Source organism: Piliocolobus tephrosceles, chromosome 1 (genome assembly GCF_002776525.5).
Source record: "Piliocolobus tephrosceles isolate RC106 chromosome 1, ASM277652v3, whole genome shotgun sequence".
Classification (NCBI taxonomy): Eukaryota; Metazoa; Chordata; class Mammalia; order Primates; family Cercopithecidae; genus Piliocolobus; species Piliocolobus tephrosceles.
The window spans coordinates 118,532,423-118,550,390 of record NC_045434.1 but is presented as its reverse complement, the minus strand read 5'-3'; the positions used below and the strand labels follow the sequence as shown (position 1 = coordinate 118,550,390).

The following is a 17,968-nucleotide window of genomic DNA, read 5'->3' as shown; positions in this document are numbered from 1 at the left end:
AAAAAAAAAAAAAAAAAAAAAAAAAAAAAAAAAAAAAAAAGAAAAAAGAAATAACAGGAAGATATTAAGTAGATACTATATTCTTTATACCTGACATTTCTAACATAATCAATTTTTATGATGTCTATCTCAGGTACTTAATAAATTGTCTGCATGATTTGATCCTTGTTTTCAGTAAATTTAGCATATTTCCATTTACTTTTATACAAAAATGTTAGGTTGCTTTAAGATACCACAGTGCTCTAAGAGATATTAAGTGGAACAAACTAGAGACCACAGGGAATCCTCCTTTAGCATAATTTAGACTTTCACTGTTAAGGTCCAGAAATACATAATTAGAACTTCACTTCTTGAGTTTGTGAAAAACCATTTCATGTTGAGGTAATAACATACCAGTTTTCCCCTCTTAAATTCACTAAACCAACTTCCTGGTTTCTCCTTTGGCCATGATGAAATTCTTACCTGTTGTAAAGGAATAGAAAAGTTAGTAAGTAGGTGAAAATTTACAATATAAACAGTATTTTTATATACATAAAATTCATTTTTAGTAAGACTGAGAAAATAAGGAGTTCTTAAAATCATTTTAAAATGATACAAATTAGATTCTACAAAATGAGATAAAGAGAAAAATTTGAGATAGATCCTGCAAATTCTATGCAGTGAAGATTGAGCCATTTCCTTTTTGTTCTCCTCATCAGCTCTAAAGGAAAAGGGGAAAGACGACCTGGTAAAGGCATACTAAGGGTTGCAGGGGACATTGGTGGAACACTCAGAAACTCTTTGCAAAGGAAATCCTCAAACTGTCAGTCAGCGTCATCAAGCAAGGCAGGTACCGTCTTCACTCCATAGCCAAGGAACATGTTTGAAAGTATTTAGACAGTAGCTAAGGAGAGATGCTATGTGAAAGGCATTGACTGGAAACAACCCGAATCATTCCCTGCTGGTTAGAATATTTAGAATCTTTTAAAGATTTGCATTTATTATTCTACTTTGTGAAGAACGGCAAAGGTATATAAGTCTTCACAATAGGGAACTTGAGTTATCTGTATAAGAAACGGCATTTTCTGTTTTTCCACATTTCTCTGGAGGCTAGAGTAGCTTTACTGTGCTTCATCACATGCCAAGTAGGGTTGGGAGATGGAAGTTGTTTTTTCTCCTGCCCTTACTACCCACTCTTTACTCAGAAACTTAATTTTTCTCCCAAAACCATTAGTCACACATAAAGCTACTTGTTTTGCCTTAAGGAGTTTCTATGCCTCTATTGTCCACACCATTTACTAGGAAGAATGAGATTTATTTCATGAATACCAATAAAGACAAAATGTCCCACTGATAAAATGTTTGGAGAATATTGTTATACTTGTGAATAAACTTTCTTTACATTAATGATTTGCATTTAGCTTTGAAGATAGAATTCAGTATACTGGTAATACTGTTAGGTAAAAATTAAATAATTTGTTTAAAGGAGCTAAATATTTAAAAAATATGTAAGTACAGAAAAGACTCTTGTTGTATATAAAAAAATTAATTCTTTATAAAATTAGATATTTTGGGTGTAATATGCAGCTGTGAGGTCTACGATGTGGTAATTGGGCAGAAGAACACTATACAGGCACTAAAATTTGAGATTCAGCTGTGCTGTGTCATGGAAAGCCATAGAATTTTAGAGAGCAAGCAGGTGCAGAAAGAATACATCTGGGTAAAAAATAAAGAAGAGAAGTATTTGTTAACTCTGTGCATCAATTTGGTGCTTATTCATGTTTATGCAAATGAAGTGCTCTAATTATTCTGTAAGAAAAGCAGATAAATGAAAATATGACAGTATAATTTTCCTGTTTAGTTCAATATTGCAAAACATGGCAGGAACTGTCAACATTCACCACCAAAACAGATTGGTACTTACTCCCTCAGATTTTTTGTCTGGATAAATGCAAGTCTCACCACCAGATGTGAAATTACAATAAACTTTGAAGGAATCTCCTGAGCAACCTTGGTTAGGATCAATCCAATATTCACCTAGAAGGTAGCAAAAAATATGTCATATAAAAATGCATTGACATCATTGTTGAATGCATTAGATATCAAATTTTGTTAGAAAGAGAAATAGGAAAAATACATGTTAATAGATCTTTTCCCTTTTAAGCTTTTGGGCATATTGGGGTATGTTTTTTAATAGACAGTGATACTTTCTCTTGTCTGCCTCAAAGCTTTGCAGATGCCCCATATATTCTACCTGGAATACCTTTTTAAAATTCTTATCATGCCTATCACTTTTTGGTTTCAGCTTAAATATCATCTTCTCAAATATTAACATTTCATTTATCCCTGTGTAATAAATTGCATGCATATTGAAATAAGACATACTTGACTCCAAATCTCATAAGTATTATTTACTACTTAAGTAATCTGAGTAGTATAATCAATATATTTTCTTCCTAGTTTATTCGTTCATAACAATGGAGGGGATATCGGATCTACTTGGCCTCAGGGATCATACCTTTGCCTTATTTTATATATAAAAAAAACTTCTTGCAATAAATGTACTCTCTCTTTGAAGGGGGTCCTAAGAAGGACTACTTTATATATTTTAATGCAACCTGCTATTAATGTTATTGCTGAAATGTTGCAGAACACATTTTATTATGTGAATAATCATCACCATTCATTTGGTGTTATGTGAGTAAGCATTGAAAATAGTGGGAGTAGCAAAGTTATTCTTTAGATAACTGACAATATGGTTTTAGTTAACAAGAGTTACTAGGAGTCAAAAGTGATATACATGTAAACATTACTTTGCTTCCTTCTGTTGGTGCTCAGAAAATGATACCCCAAAGTGAAAGCCTATGAAGCAGTTTTTCTCTGACCTCTGCCCTCCTGTCTCTCATCCCTCATTCTCCCCTGAGGCAAGTCATAGAAATTAGAATCCCTCCTCCCCAAAGTGGGTCATAGAAACCAGAATCCCTTTTCTGCAAAGCCAGCTATAAAACCTAAACACATTACTCTAACTGTTATAGTAGGTAGTCAGTCAGACATAAACAGGGAAGGAGAGTCCCGCCAACCTCACCAGGAATGTCAGGCGATCATCAGATGAAGGTCAGGCAGTTGTTAAACTGTCTCGCTAAAATAATAATTGGTTGCAGCTGGTGCCAGGGAATGGCCGTCTCCCATTCCCTCATAGAAAACACCTGAAACTCGTGACCAGCAGCTTCTTTATATGATCTCAGGAGGTAGGCTAGTGGGCTCAGCATGTGCACTAAGATGCAAATGATTGGAGTTTGACTGGTAGATAACTTTCCTCTGGGAACACTCAACCGGTAAGGGAAAAATGCCTCAAGTGAGCATACGCACAACTCCAGTGAACACAATGTGTGTGTGACCCCTCCAAAGTGCTGACAGCCCACTGCACTTGCAGACAGCCCACCCCAAGGGAAAATCAGGGGAGAAGAGATGCAAACCTCAGAAACATGCCAATATAGAAAACCCCAAGTCAAAGGTCAAACCACTCACTTGAATCCCTCAAGACGACCGCTTGACCCTCTTCCAAGTGCACTTTCTTTCATTCCTGTTCTAAAACTTTTTAATAAACTTTCACTCCTACAACCCTTAGTATGGCATATGGATTTGCCACTGCTAACATAACCTTCACCCACCTTTCTGTGTAACAGTTGGCCATAAAGAAATTAAAACCTTTATTCCAGAGGGGTTCTACCCTGTACTTGGGAGGATGGAATGCTACAGTACAGAGGCCAGAGAGAATCTGAACAGAAGGTCTTACTAGGTTTCCCTACTCAGATTAGTACCATTAGCTCATACCCTTTTTTAATCCAATATTATATTGCATTTCTACACAGCTGTCCCTGCCTTATCGAACCTAAGCATAAAATCAGACAGCTTCCTCTGTATCTTTGCAGCTTGAATCTGAAGACTCTCATGTCATGTTAAACTATAATCAAATACATTTTTAATACTTTTCTCTTGTTAACCTTTTTTTTTCTTATATAGGGGTGGCAGCTTTGACCTTTATACTGAGAAGGAAAGGAATCAAATTCTTTCTACCTTTATACTTCCAACTGTTTTTCATCCTGCCACTTCATTTTAAATATTTGAATTACATAAGACCACTGGTTATGAACTTTCAATATTTTAAAAGCTCAAATTGCTTATCTTGGTGCTGGAACTCTAAAAAATGCAATATCAACCTGCTTTATCTTCTGCTACTACTTGTATATAAACAGGAAAAGTATTCTAACAGTCACATAGCTTTAACATATTTTTTAACAAAAACATCTACATTTTTTCAGATTACACCATTAATATACTCATGTCTGAAACAAATTAGAATTCCCAGGAAAAAAAAATACAAGGAAATAAAAAAATCATCTAAGATTTTACCAAGTAGAGATAACCACTGTAAAACTTTGATATTTCTTATATGGTTTTTGGGAGTATATAACATTGAATTATCTAAATCATCTAAATCCTTTGCTTAAATAATACCAGTTAAAAGTAAATCTCCTTATAAATCACTAAACTAAATGTATCTTTTTCAGATAAACATATTATAAACGTGAAGATGTCAGATACCAGTTTCTATAGGAATACTAACAATTACCCGTGTTTTACCTTTAACAGGTGTGCTTAAGATTAGAAGATTTTTGTGACATCCTTTTTTTATGCCGGCTGTTTTTGAACTACACTGAATTTTTCTATCTGCATTGAGTTACTTAGATCACAGTTATAACTGTCATTATATGACTGGTAGTGCAAAACGATATTTTCTGCTGAGTAAAGGGGAGACAAAATAGTTCAACATAAAGTGGGAAATTTAAAAATCAGATGAAGATCTGCCCCTTGCTACTTTAATAATTGTATGAGTTTAGTCAACTAACTTAGCATACCTGAAACTCTTTCTTTCTCTGACCAATAGGTATATAAAGATTTTGTCAAAGAGTTGGTATGATAAATTATCCTAATTGTTATTAGTGAGTAAGCTATTCACAGTTGTTTGGAATATCTGTGGATGAGTTAAAGATACATTTTTGCTCCAAGCTATCCAAATTCTTAAATATTCAGTGCAACAAATCATTGCTAAACTGATAGGTCAAATATACATCAGTTATGCTATTTACACATATCCATATTATTCATACTAATCTAAAATACTAATCATATTAATGTAAGTATTCACATTAACATGAAGTTAGTAATCATATTACAATATACACATGTGTATATACACAATATCTATTCTGTGATAGTTATTACAAGCAAAGTACATTTGTGTTAGCTCTAAACATCCAACAATGATCTTGTCATAGTTTAATAAAACCTTATTTAACAGACAAGGATTTTCCAAAGCAACTCTTGATTTATACAGTATAAATGATTTTTTCTGTCTAGAAGAGAATTAATAACTGTTTCGTTTTATTTAGAGACTGTATTAAACATTTAACTAGAATAAACGAGCTGACAATGCACCTCAGAAACTCAGAGGCTCGGTACCTTTGCTTTGTCATGTATTATTAACATACCATCTGGGAAGTCAGGATGGCTGAGCTGCAGGTCTTTACAAGTTCGGGCTGGATTGGTCTGAGTACCCATAGGAAATTTCATATGCTCGATGTCTTGTTTCAGGGAATTGAGGGAACCAAATATTTCTTCCATTCCATCTGAGTAATCAAGAATATTATCATCTGCATCTGCTTGCATGCCTTCAGTATGTCTTCTCGTTTTTTTGGAGGACAAGATTGGTAAAGGCTGAATGACTTCACCAGGTGGACCCTGTAAAGAAGATAATATGAGTGCACTTGTTTCATAAGGTGGAATACTCTGCAGATATTAATTATTACTGGTTATGTTTTTGTTATAAGAAATTAGAGTTGGTTTAACTTTTCAGTAGCTACAAAATTTATGCTATAGGATAAGTTTATAAATATATAAATGTCATAGATTCTTCTATGATGAACTTGGTGGAAATACTGAGGTAGGTGAATAAGTTAGATGACTTCTTGCCCTTTATGTACACAATAATATAGTACAGATTTGTGTAGATATGTTATATATATTAGTCTCTTGTTTATTAATTAGTCATCATTTATATGCCCTAACTCTACAACTAGATTGTAAAGTCTCTGAGGATTAGAACAGCACTTTAAAGCTACTGCGCTCTTAACTGTCTATTATATTTGATAATTTATATTATAAAACATTAAACATTAAAAAATATGTACACATTAGTTTGCTTGAAATACGTGTGACTTAAATCAATATAAATGAACAAACTTAAAATAAATGCAACCAGACTTGAATTTACATTGCGAGCAGAGCTATACCAAATAGTTATCACATTGTCATGGATTGAATTGGATCCCACGACAATTTGTAATGTTGAAGTCCTAATTCTCAGTATCTCAGAATGTAATCCCATTTGGAAATACAGTCACTGAAAATATAATTAGCTAACATAATGTCACTAGAGTGGGCCCCAATCCAATGTAAGCGATATTCTTATAAAAAGGAGAAGTTTAAACACAGATACACCCAAAGAGGGAAGATAATGTGAAGAGACAGGGAAAAGACAGCCACCACAAGCCAAGAAGAGAAGTGCAGAACAGATCCTTCCGCCATGGACCTCAGAAGGAACCAACACTGTCAACACCTTGATCTAGGACTTCTAGCTTCCAACACGGGGAGACAATACATTTCTGTTGTTTGAGCCACCGACACTGTGGTACTTTGCTATGGTAGCCCTAGCAAACTAGTATACATATAGTTGGAAAGATTTTAGCTCAAGAAAGAAGAATAACATTTCTTTCACATGGATCTATATTTTAATTCTACCATTCAATGAGTTATGTGAAGCCCAGAACATTTTAGTATTAATAAGTGGTAGCAATTACTATTGCTTTTATTAGTATCCTTATATATGCACTAGGAAAAAATGTGAAGCATCTGAATTTTCGTCATTATTCCTAGAGTCAAGCATAAATGTATCTTTATGGCATAAAATAAGTTGGTTTCAGTAATGTGACAAAATAGTATATGATCCTCTTGAAAAGTTAATAAAAACAAGGCTATAATATATAATTAGGGTGTTTATATTTGAAGAGTGAAATCAATTAACATTTAAGTCATGGCATGTAGACTTGATTATGTAAATGAGATAATGTTTCCTATAAAATCAGCACTTTTGACAGAATGTGTTTTTGTCTATCTTGTAATTCAGAGAAATCATTGGCAGCTTCCAGATGCGAATTATCAGAACATCACTCTTGTTAACATGTACTTACCGGAGGCCCAGGAGGCCCTGGAAGACCGCTGTCACCTTTCTGGCCAGCGGGTCCCTGTTAGAAAGAAGAGAGAGGACATAAATAAAGAAGAGGCAATTAAATAGGTTTCAATGAAAAATTAAATTGTCAAAGGGAAAAGTACTTACAGTAGAGCCTTTGTTACCCTTTGGGCCTTGAGGACCCTAGAAAATGCAAAGGCAAAAGCACAGATAACAATCTGGAGCATTTGTGTCTCTTTGTTATATCTGTAACTTAACCCTACCCTACAAGGTTATTTTGTCTTGTACTTACCGGTAAGCCTGGAGGACCAGGTGGACCTAAGGGACCAGCAGGACCAGGAATTCCCTAGAGAGAGAATCAGCCACTGTAAAGGATTTCCTCAGCTATTTCATTTTCATGTTTTCATAACTTTTCAACATTTTCATAACAGCATACACTGTAAAATCTAGAGTATGCAAAAATATTTATGAATGGCTTAAATATTTTTCCATGGTGAATCTAAAAATTAACTTGTGCAAAATAATCGGAATTTTTCCTATGTTGCTACAATATCAATGAGGTTTTTCTTTTAAATCTATGTGTGTATATGTGTATATTCCTTTATCTCTCAGAATATGATTTACAGGTGATGGGAATTTAGTACATGTTTGTTTAAATAATACTCAACTGTAATTTTTATGGTTTCTAACTTAAATATTGTAAAATTTATGTACCCTAGGGCTGAATAAAAATATCTTTTTAAGAACATTACTGACTTAAACAAATTAGAATTAAGACACTCTAAATTCTTTCTTTGATCATACTTAAAGGACTCTGTGTGTGTGTGTGTGTGTGTATTATTGGAAATGAGTAGGAAAAATAACCTGTAGTTTTACTCACCCCATCCCCTTTTGCTCCTGGAGATCCTTGAGTTCCAGGGAGCCCTCGGTCGCCTTTTTCCCCTTGTTCTCCTGGAGGACCAATCAGGCCAATTAAACCAGGATGTCCCTTTGAAAGGCAGAGAAAAAAGTTAATAACATGTGCATTACTATCTTCATAAAATTTTAGTTATAAAATATTTGCACATTACATTTCTAAAGCATAAAAATGAACAATGCTGATAAAACAACATTAAAATAACCCTTCTGAATGAAATATACAGTTAAAAATCTCCTTCTCATCACCTAACTGGATCTTTTACTGCTTACTTTAAGTGAGGGCTTTATTAAGCATTGGAAGTAATACAAAACAAAATGCTTTCTAAAAATATCATTTTAAGTACTCCATTTGAGGAATCTCTCAACCAATAATGATCATCTATAATATTAGTTGAATAAATAACAGAAAACTCATTATTTTAATAAGCATCTCATTTAATATGAAATAATTTCTATTCTTCAGAGACTCTACAGTCTTTAAAGGGCATTGGAAGATTTAAAAATAATCCAAACAATAATAATACCATTTTTAAAAAGGCTCATTTCTCTAAGTACTTGGTGCAACTCAGCATAAATTATAGGAGATCAAATTAGTATTTGAAAGATATTTCTAGTTTAAAATTTTTATTTTCACATTTAAAAACATAAAAATAGATATTTTGTTATTCAGGCTGTTTATTTTCTGAATAGTTATTTTAGTATAACCATATGCTTTCTCCATATGGTTGCTATAATGGAAACTTGAGAAGATATAGCACTGAATTCTGGCACATTTTTCACTATTTGCATATTTTCTCCCCTCTAAATACATCTGGGAAACTAAGGATTGAAGCTTTTTTCAGGGTTAGAATGATGAAGATATTGTTTGACATTTTCTTTTGAATGATTTTAATCTGTAAAAGCAGGGCTATTAGTATATAAAAGCATATTCTTTTATCAATAACACATTCTTTTATTCTCACCTTTTCACCCTTGGAGCCAGGGTCACCTTTGAGACCAGGTAAGCCAGGAGGTCCCTAAATAATAATAATAATAATAATAATAATAATAATAATAATAATAATAATAATAATAATAATAAACATAGAGTAGGTATGAATTAAAGAATCCTATGACTAGTCACAGACCTAGTTTGGTTTTGAAAATACGGAGTTGAAAATGGTAATGATTAATGTTGCTTTATTTCTAAGGCTTCTAAGTAAATTTAAATATTTAAAATGCTATGGTTTAATTTGTAACCATAATATTGATAATTTTGATTAAATGAATGTGAAGTTAGAAATAGAACATGGTTATATGGGTTTTCAGTTAAGAAGAAAGTATCAGTTTTTAAGTACACTAGTTTTAGAAGGGATTTCCAAATTATATATCCAGTCAGTCAAACATTTTTATGTTACACAAATTTAAAAGGTTATAATATTTTTAGTACAATTTTTGAAAAACTCAATAAACTTTTGACAGTCAATAGATCTTTGATAACCACAGGAAAAAGACTAGACAAAATTTTAATACACTGGTTTGTATTTAAATAATAACCTCTATTTATATATGTTAGAATGGTTGCCTAATATTCTATAGAATAAGAAGATAAGTCCTATATATACTAAATTAAAACATGGAACTCTGTAATTCTTCTAGGCCATGGCCAATTTTCTGAATTCTGATCTCAATTCTTCTTCTTTGTTCTCTTGAAATTAGATGTCTTTCACTATGATTACTGGAGAGAGACATATATTAAGAATACTTAATAATTCCAATAAAATATTGCATGTATATTACTCATGAAGAAGTTAGAGATCATGACTACTAATTTCTCTAAGCTAAACTATACAATGTTACAAATACATCAAAATGGTACTTTCAGCTGTAATTTCTAAATTGTACCTCATATCTAAATGATTTATGAAATTAAAGAAATTTATTTTTTATATAAATATACTTCTATTTCAATAATTTAACTTTTTTAATAGTCTCAGACTAAGACATTTATCTTTTTAACTTATATTTCTATGAAAATTATGGCATGACTTGGCAACTAACTCTTTGTCCTGCCTTCGAACCAAAAATATTTTCATACTGATGACTTTCAAACAAACTGCTTTATCTACAAATTGTTGTACTCTAGCCCAGGCACAATGGCTCACACCTGTAATCCTAGCAGTTTGAGAGCCTGAGGTGGGAGGGTCGCTTGAACCTAGGAGTTTGCAACCAGCCTGGGTAACATAGCGAGACATTTTGTCTCCAAAAAGAAAAAAAAAAAAAGCAAAAACTAGAATTGGTGGTGTACACCTGCTGTCCTAGCTAATTGAGAGGCTAAGGCAGGAGGGTCACTTGAACCCATGAGTTTGAGGCTTCAGTGAGCTATGATCACACCACTGCACTCCAGCATGGGTGACAGAGAACACCCTGTTGCTAGAAAAAGTAAACAAAACAAAAAAACACACCACACTAACAAACCAAATTGTTGTACTACAGTTTTGAAGACAACACAAAATACAGTCCTTGTTGTGAAAGTATACAAGTGAAAACTACGCAGGCAACAGATGCTGTTGGAAGTGAAACTGAGGCTAAAAAAACGATTTATATGTGACTCGTGAAATTAGGGCCACGATAACCTAGATATGTCACTACTGCTTGCCACAAGTAAGGCATCCAGCAACAAAAGCAAACTTCATACGGTTTCTCTATGAATTAGAATTATTTTGATAGAATTGAATTATCTCAATTATAATTTCAGTAATAATTTTCATCATGGCTCTATGACAGCAAATTGTTTTAACTTTTTACCAACGTACATCATGAGTCACCACTACTGTATCTTCTACAAGGTTACCATGAGTAATATTTTCATCTATCTGGAAACACCCTATTTCTTCAGTGTAAAAAAGCACATTATATCCTGGTCCATAATTTTTGTGAATTTAAAGCATTAAGAACTATGGATCTGATCCAAGCAGTGTGATGAACTAGGAAAAATATGGGTTCAGAATAGGATAAGTCTGGCATAGAAACCAAACTCTCTTCTTAGCTACTTAAATTAATTGGACAAATAGAGCTTCAGTTTTCTCATCTACAAGCTGGGGACTACAATTCCTATCTCATAGAGCTGCTACATGAATGAGGATGGGCCTCCCTGTTCGTTAGTTTCTGAAACCTGCTTCTCAAACTGAAACTGTGAATATCAGGAAAGAGCAGGAATAGTGTTAATATAAATTAGCGCTTGTGTAACAATGGTATTTTGAACTATTATTAGATATATTTATGTTTTCAAATTCAGTTAATTCTCTAAGTATTAAAGTGGACCATTTCCCTATATTATTCAATTAACAACAGACAAAAGTTATTTTCAAACAAGCACATGCAGTTTTAAGTGTGGATATACTTAACAATAATCTTCTAATAAGGAGAAAATTACTAATCCTCAGAGTCAAATTTATATGAGTTTAGTTACATTCTCTTTTATATAAGAATAAACAATCATCCCGCCCTGTTAAATCTCAGACAAAAAGATCACAAGGAAACTAGCAAATTCATTTTTGAGTATATAGTGATTTCCCCATTATCTGGCGCTTTGCTCGCCACAGTAAAAACTGTATAAACAGTGAAGCATAATACAAATTTGAATTATTATCATTAGTTTTAGATATGCTACAGATAAATACCTGTCAACTTTTTCATCCCATTCTAATAGAAAAAACTAAAATAGCAAAAAAAGAACTACTAGTGATTCCAATTGCTCAAGCTTAATGAAAAATATATTAGACATTATTTGTGTTTTGAATGCATTAAAAATCCTTTCCATAAATATTATCCATGAAGAAGTTAGAGATAATGAGTACTAATTTCTCTGAGCTAATAATCTCTCATAACATTACAAACTACATCTAAAGATGAATTTGCTATATAAAATCAGTTTTTATTTTCATCAGCTGGAAATAGAAATTGATATGATATTGAGAGCAGTTATAAATAACCCTCTGAACCTGAAACAGATCAAAAACATCAACTCTGCATAGAAAAATGTTATTCTAACTATACATATTTTCTATTTTTCTCTTTCAGATATTGTAAATTGAAAACCTCCAGGGAAATACATAATTCATAAGTAATAAAGTGAAAAGGAAAACAGGGATGATACATTTTTAAGTGTCTAGAATACACAAGCAAACATTTTCCCCTGCAGTATTATGCTTTCTGGAATATTTGCTTTGATCTGCATTTCAAAACTCTAGTTCATTGAAATTTAAAGAAACTGCAGATATTACACTTTATTTAAAAGACTAAATAGTGGAATAATATTTAATCTGGTGAAAACCAAACGCTTTGTTATTTAAACCTTTTTAATCATTATGGAATGCTACCCATATCCCCCTTGTCTACAAATAAGTTAAATGTAGCATTAAAGAAATAAACTGGAATTCAGTATCCCATCCTATCTTTTAAGTTTTTATTGTTTAAAAAATAATGCTATCAGATATTTATCATTTTATTATCAAAAGCAGAAATGTGTGATAATACTAAATAATCTTGTTTGAACATAAATGCTAAATAATTTTTCAGCTGCATTAAAACAGAGTCTTAAAAGAATATGAAACAAAACAAAATAAAAGCTTAAAGCTAAGACATGTTAATACTGACTTCAAAAAATCAAATACATTTTAATTTTTAAAGTAACTAAATTATTTCAATTTTGATTTTGTATCAGAGGGTAGAATTTAGACATCATCATTCTTCTCTTTAAAACACTCAATTGGTGAGGCGTGGTGGCTCAAGCCTGTAATCCCGCACTTTGGGAGACAGAGGGTCATGGATCGCTTGAGCCCAGGAGTTCAAGACCAGCCTGGGCAACTGTCAAAACCCTATCTGTACTAAAAATGCCAAAAATTAGCCTGGTGTAGTGGTACAGGCCTGTAGTCCCAGCTAATCAGGAGGCTGAGGTGGGAGGATCACCTAAGCCTAGGACCAGGTTGTAGTGACTCGTGATTGTGCCATGGCACTCCAGCCCCAGTGACAGAGTGAGACTCTGTCTCAATAAATAAATAAATAAATAAATAAATAAATAAATAAATAAATAAATGAAACATTCAGTCTTATTCCCATTTAATGTTGGTTGACTACTAAAATAGCAGTATAATTCAACCAATACAAAATTCTATTGAAATTTTTAAAAATCCTTTAAGAAACCCTAATAAAATTATATTATACTGACTAACAGAGTCCCACTTAAAAAAATAAACTCGAATAGAATTCTTTATAGAGGCTCATCATCATCCTTAGCTTTTGATTAGCTTCCATATGTGCTATTTATCTTTTTTGTTTTTGCGACGGAGTCTCGCTCAGTTGCCAGGTGTAATGGTGTGATCTTGGCTCACTGCAACCTCCACCTCCTGGGTTCAAGCTGTTCTCCTGCCTCAGCCTCCTGAGTAGCTGGAATTACAGGCATGAGCCACCATGCCCAGCCCGTATGTGCTATTTGTCAATCTTCAATTCTATATGGTGATCTATTTTTTTTTTTTTTTTTTTTTTTTGAGACGGAGTCTCGCTCTGTCGCCCAGGCTGGAGTACAGTGGCCAGATCTCAGCTCACTGCAAGCTCCGCCTCCCGGGTTCACGCCATTCTCCTGCCTCAGCCTCCGGAGTAGCTGGGACTACAGGCGCCCGCCACCTCACCCGGCTAGATTTTGTATTTTTAGTAGAGACAGGGTTTCACCGTGTTAGCCAGGATGGTCTCGATCTCCTGACCTCGTGATCCGCCAGTCTCGGCCTCCCAAAGTGCTGGGATTACAGGCTTGAGCCACCACGCCCGGCCTATATGGTGATCTAAGTACACATTTGTAGTGTGTGTGTGTATGCCTATACACATATACAAACCTAAATATATGTTGAATTCATGCTTATAAACAAGTTTTTTACCATGTGAAATATGTACTTTTTAAAGTAAAAAATAAATACTATATCATATCTGACTCTAGTAGAGCTGATAGCATAGTGTGGGCAGACACCAAGCAGAAATCATTTTAAGAGTCTAAAAAGTTAGTTTTTTGTATTCTATTCCAAAGAATTTCATATCCAGAAACTTCCTATAAAATTGTTAAACTTGTCTATGTGGGTAATGGATGCTCTGTTAGATATTTCAATTGTCTAAATAGGCAGCTGCCAATCTGGAGAGATGAAAGTAGGTAAGTTATACTTACTGAACAGCTAAGTTGTATTTAAAAGTTGGGGAAAAGGGAAATGTCTTGGTAGCTTTATCTCACCAGTAGAAACAATACAGTAGGTAGTTACAGGCAGCTTCTAGAAGGGGAAAAGAGACCCAATAGGTACTTGTGGAAATCCAGAGATAAGCAAATTGAAGCCTGTGTAGATTTGGATATGGGTTGTGAATATATGATATAATGAGGAAAAAAATCATCATGGAGAAAGTATTATTATTATAGCTTTCACAAAGATTAATTCAGAGATTAATAGAAACCTCTATGAATTTCCAAATCTCTGTTAGTCTCACGGCCACTGTGTCATCCACACTTAAACCTCTCTGTTCCTTCTTTAATAATCACATCATGTTCCCATGTTTCTAAACAGGGAAGGGTCCCTAGAGGAAATGACATTTAAATGGTCCAACTCTGTGTATATCTAGTATTCTCTGCTTGAGTCTATCATAGTACTTAATATGCTAACACTCTAACTTTTGTACAAAAATACAAGGTATTTTTGTATAAGTATAATTGTATTTGATCTCTTCCATTTGCTTTAATAGTCAACAACTTTTGCATAAGGTTTATTGATGATACACATCATGAATGAAGTTGAATTTAGTTACTTTCCACTAAGAATATAAAATTTGTCAATTTTGGCTTTTGCTGCCATTGCTTTTGGTGTTTTAGACATGAAGTCCTTGCCCATGCCTATGTCCTGAATGGTACTACCTAGATTTTCTTCTAGGGTTTTTATGGTATTAGGTCTAACATTTAAGTCTCTAATCCATCTTGAATTAATCTTCGTATAAGGAGTAAGGAAAGGATCCAGTTTCAGCTTTCTACTTATGGCTAGCCAATTTTCCCAGCACCATTTATTAAATAGGGAATCCTTTCCCCATTTCTTGTTTTTCTCAGGTTTGTCAAAGATCAGATGGTTGTAGATGTGTGGCATTATTTCTGAGGACTCCGTTCTGTTCCATTGGTCTATATCTCTGTTTTGGTACCAGTACCATGCTGTGTTGGTTACTGTAGCCTTGTAGTATAGTTTGAAGTCAGGTAGTGTGATGCCTCCGGCTTTGTCCTTTTGACTTAGGATTGTCTTGGCAATGCGGGCTCTTTTTTGGTTCCATATGAACTTTAGAGCAGTTTTTTCCAATTCGGTGAAGAAACTCATTGGTAGCTTGATGGGGATGGCATTGAATCTATAAATAACCTTGGGCAGTATGGCCATTTTCACGATATTGATTCTTCCTATCCATGAGCATGGTATGTTCTTCCATTTGTTTGTGTCCTCTTTGATTTCACTGAGCAGTGGTTTGTAGTTCTCCTTGAAGAGGTCCTTTACATCCCTTGTAAGTTGGATTCCTAGGTATTTTATTCTCTTTGAAGCAATTGTGAATGGAAGTTCATTCCTGATTTGGCTCTCTGCTTGTCTGTTACTGGTGTGTAAGAATGCTTGTAATTTTTTGCACATTAATTTTGTATCCTGAGACTTTGCTGAAGTTGCTTATCAGCTTAAGAAGATTTTGGGCTGAGACAATGGGGTTTTCTAAATATACAATCATGTCATCTGCAAACAGGGACAATTTGACTTCTTCTTTTCCTAACTGAATACCCTTGATTTCTTTCTCTTGCCTGATTGCCCTAGCCAGAACTTCCAACACTATGTTGAATAGGAGTGGTGAGAGAGGGCATCCCTGTCTTGTGCCAGTTTTCAAAGGGAATTTTTCCAGTTTTTGCCCATTCAGTATGATATTAGCTGTGGGTTTGTCATAAATAGCTCTTATTATTTTGAGGTACGTTCCATCAATACCAAATTTGTTGAGCGTTTTTAGCATGAAGGGCTGTTGAATTTTGTCAAAAGCCTTTTCTGCATCTATTGAGATAATCATGTGGTTCTTGTCTTTGGTTCTGTTGATATGCTGGATTACGTTGATTGATTTGCGAATGTTGAACCAGCCTTGCATCCCAGGGATGAAGCCCACTTGATCATGGTGGATAAGCTTTTTGATGTGCTGCTGAATCCGGTTTGCCAGTATTTTATTGAGGATTTTTGCATCGATGTTCATCAGGGAGATTGGTCTAAAATTCTCTTTTTTTTGTTGTGTCTCTGCCAGGCTTTGGTATCAGGATGATGTTGGCGTCATAAAATGAGTTAGGGAGGAGTCCCTCTTTTTCTATTGATTGGAATAGTTTCAGAAGGAATGGTACCAGCTCCTCCTTGTACCTCTGGTAGAATTCAGCTGTGAATCCGTCTGGTCCTGGGCTTTTTTTGGTGGGTAGGCTATTAATTGTTGCCTCAATTTCAGAGCCTGCTATTGGTCTATTCAGGGATTCAACTTCTTCCTGGTTTAGTCTTGGGAGAGTGTACGTGTCCAGGAAATTATCCATTTCTTCTAGATTTTCTAGTTGATTTGCGTAGAGGTGTTTATAGTATTCTCTGATGGTAGTTTGTATTTCTGTGGGGTCGGTGGTGATATCCCCTTTATCATTTTTTATTGTGTCTATTTGATTCCTCTCTCTTTTCTTCCTTATTAGCCTTGCTAGCAGTCTGTCAATTTTGTTGATCTTTTCAAAAAACCAACTCCTGGATTCATGGATTTTTTGGAGGGTTTTTTGTGTCTCTATCTCCTTCAGTTCTGCTCTGATCTTAGTTATTTCTTGCCTTCTGCTAGCTTTTGAATGTGTTTGCTCTTGCCTCTCTAGTTCGTTTAATTGTGATGTTAGAGTGTCAATTTTAGATCTTTCCTGCTTTCTCTTGTGGGCACTTAGTGCTATAAATTTCCCTCTACACACTGCTTTAAATGTGTCCCAGAGATTCTGGTATGTTGTATCTTTGTTCTCATTGGTTTCAAAGAACATCTTTATTTCTGCTTTCATTTCGTTATGTACCCAGTAGTCATTCAGGAGCAGGTTGTTCAGTTTCCATGTAGTTGAGCGGTTTTGATTAAGTTTCTTAGTCCTGAGTTCTAGTTTGATTGCACTGTGGTCAGAGAGACAGTTTGTTGGGATCTAATTAAGCTAAAGAGCTTCTGCACAGCAAAAGAAACTACCATCAGAGTGAACAGGCAACCTACAGAATGGGAGAAAATTTTTGCAATCTACTCATCTGACAAAGGGCTAATTTCCAGAATCTACAAATAACTCAAACAAATATACAAGAAAAAAACAACCCCATCAAAAAGTGGGCAAAGGATATGAACAGACATTTCTCAAAAGAAGACATTCATACAGCCAACAGACACATGAAAAAATGCTCATCATCACTCGCCATCAGAGAAATGCAAATCAAAACCACAATGAGATACCATCTCACACCAGTTAGAATGGCAATCATTAAAAAATCAGGAAACAACAGGTGTTGGAGAGGATGTGGAGAAATAGGAACACTTTTACACTGTTGGTGGGATTGTAAACTAGTTCAACCATTATGGAAAACAGTAAGGCAATTCCTCAAGGATCTAGAACTAGATGTACCATATGACCCAGCCATCCCACTACTGGGTATATACCCAAAAGATTATAAATTATGCTACTACAAAGACACATGCACACGTATGTTTATT

At 34.2% G+C, this 17,968-nt stretch overlaps 1 protein-coding gene across 1 annotated transcript in view; it reads right to left on the bottom strand.

Annotated features, from left to right (window-relative positions):
* The window catches only part of COL11A1 (collagen type XI alpha 1 chain), a 223,445-nt gene that overhangs the window by 4,371 nt on the left and 201,106 nt on the right, over positions 1–17,968 (bottom strand). The window contains exons 58-65 of the mRNA XM_023190917.2: positions 9,169–9,222; positions 8,169–8,276; positions 7,581–7,634; positions 7,436–7,471; positions 7,290–7,343; positions 5,532–5,781; positions 1,904–2,016; positions 394–462 (exon numbers count right to left, since the gene is read on the bottom strand). Of these exons, the coding sequence (XP_023046685.1) occupies positions 394–462; positions 1,904–2,016; positions 5,532–5,781; positions 7,290–7,343; positions 7,436–7,471; positions 7,581–7,634; positions 8,169–8,276; positions 9,169–9,222 (738 nt within the window). The remainder of the gene's footprint in view (positions 1–393; positions 463–1,903; positions 2,017–5,531; positions 5,782–7,289; positions 7,344–7,435; positions 7,472–7,580; positions 7,635–8,168; positions 8,277–9,168; positions 9,223–17,968) is intronic.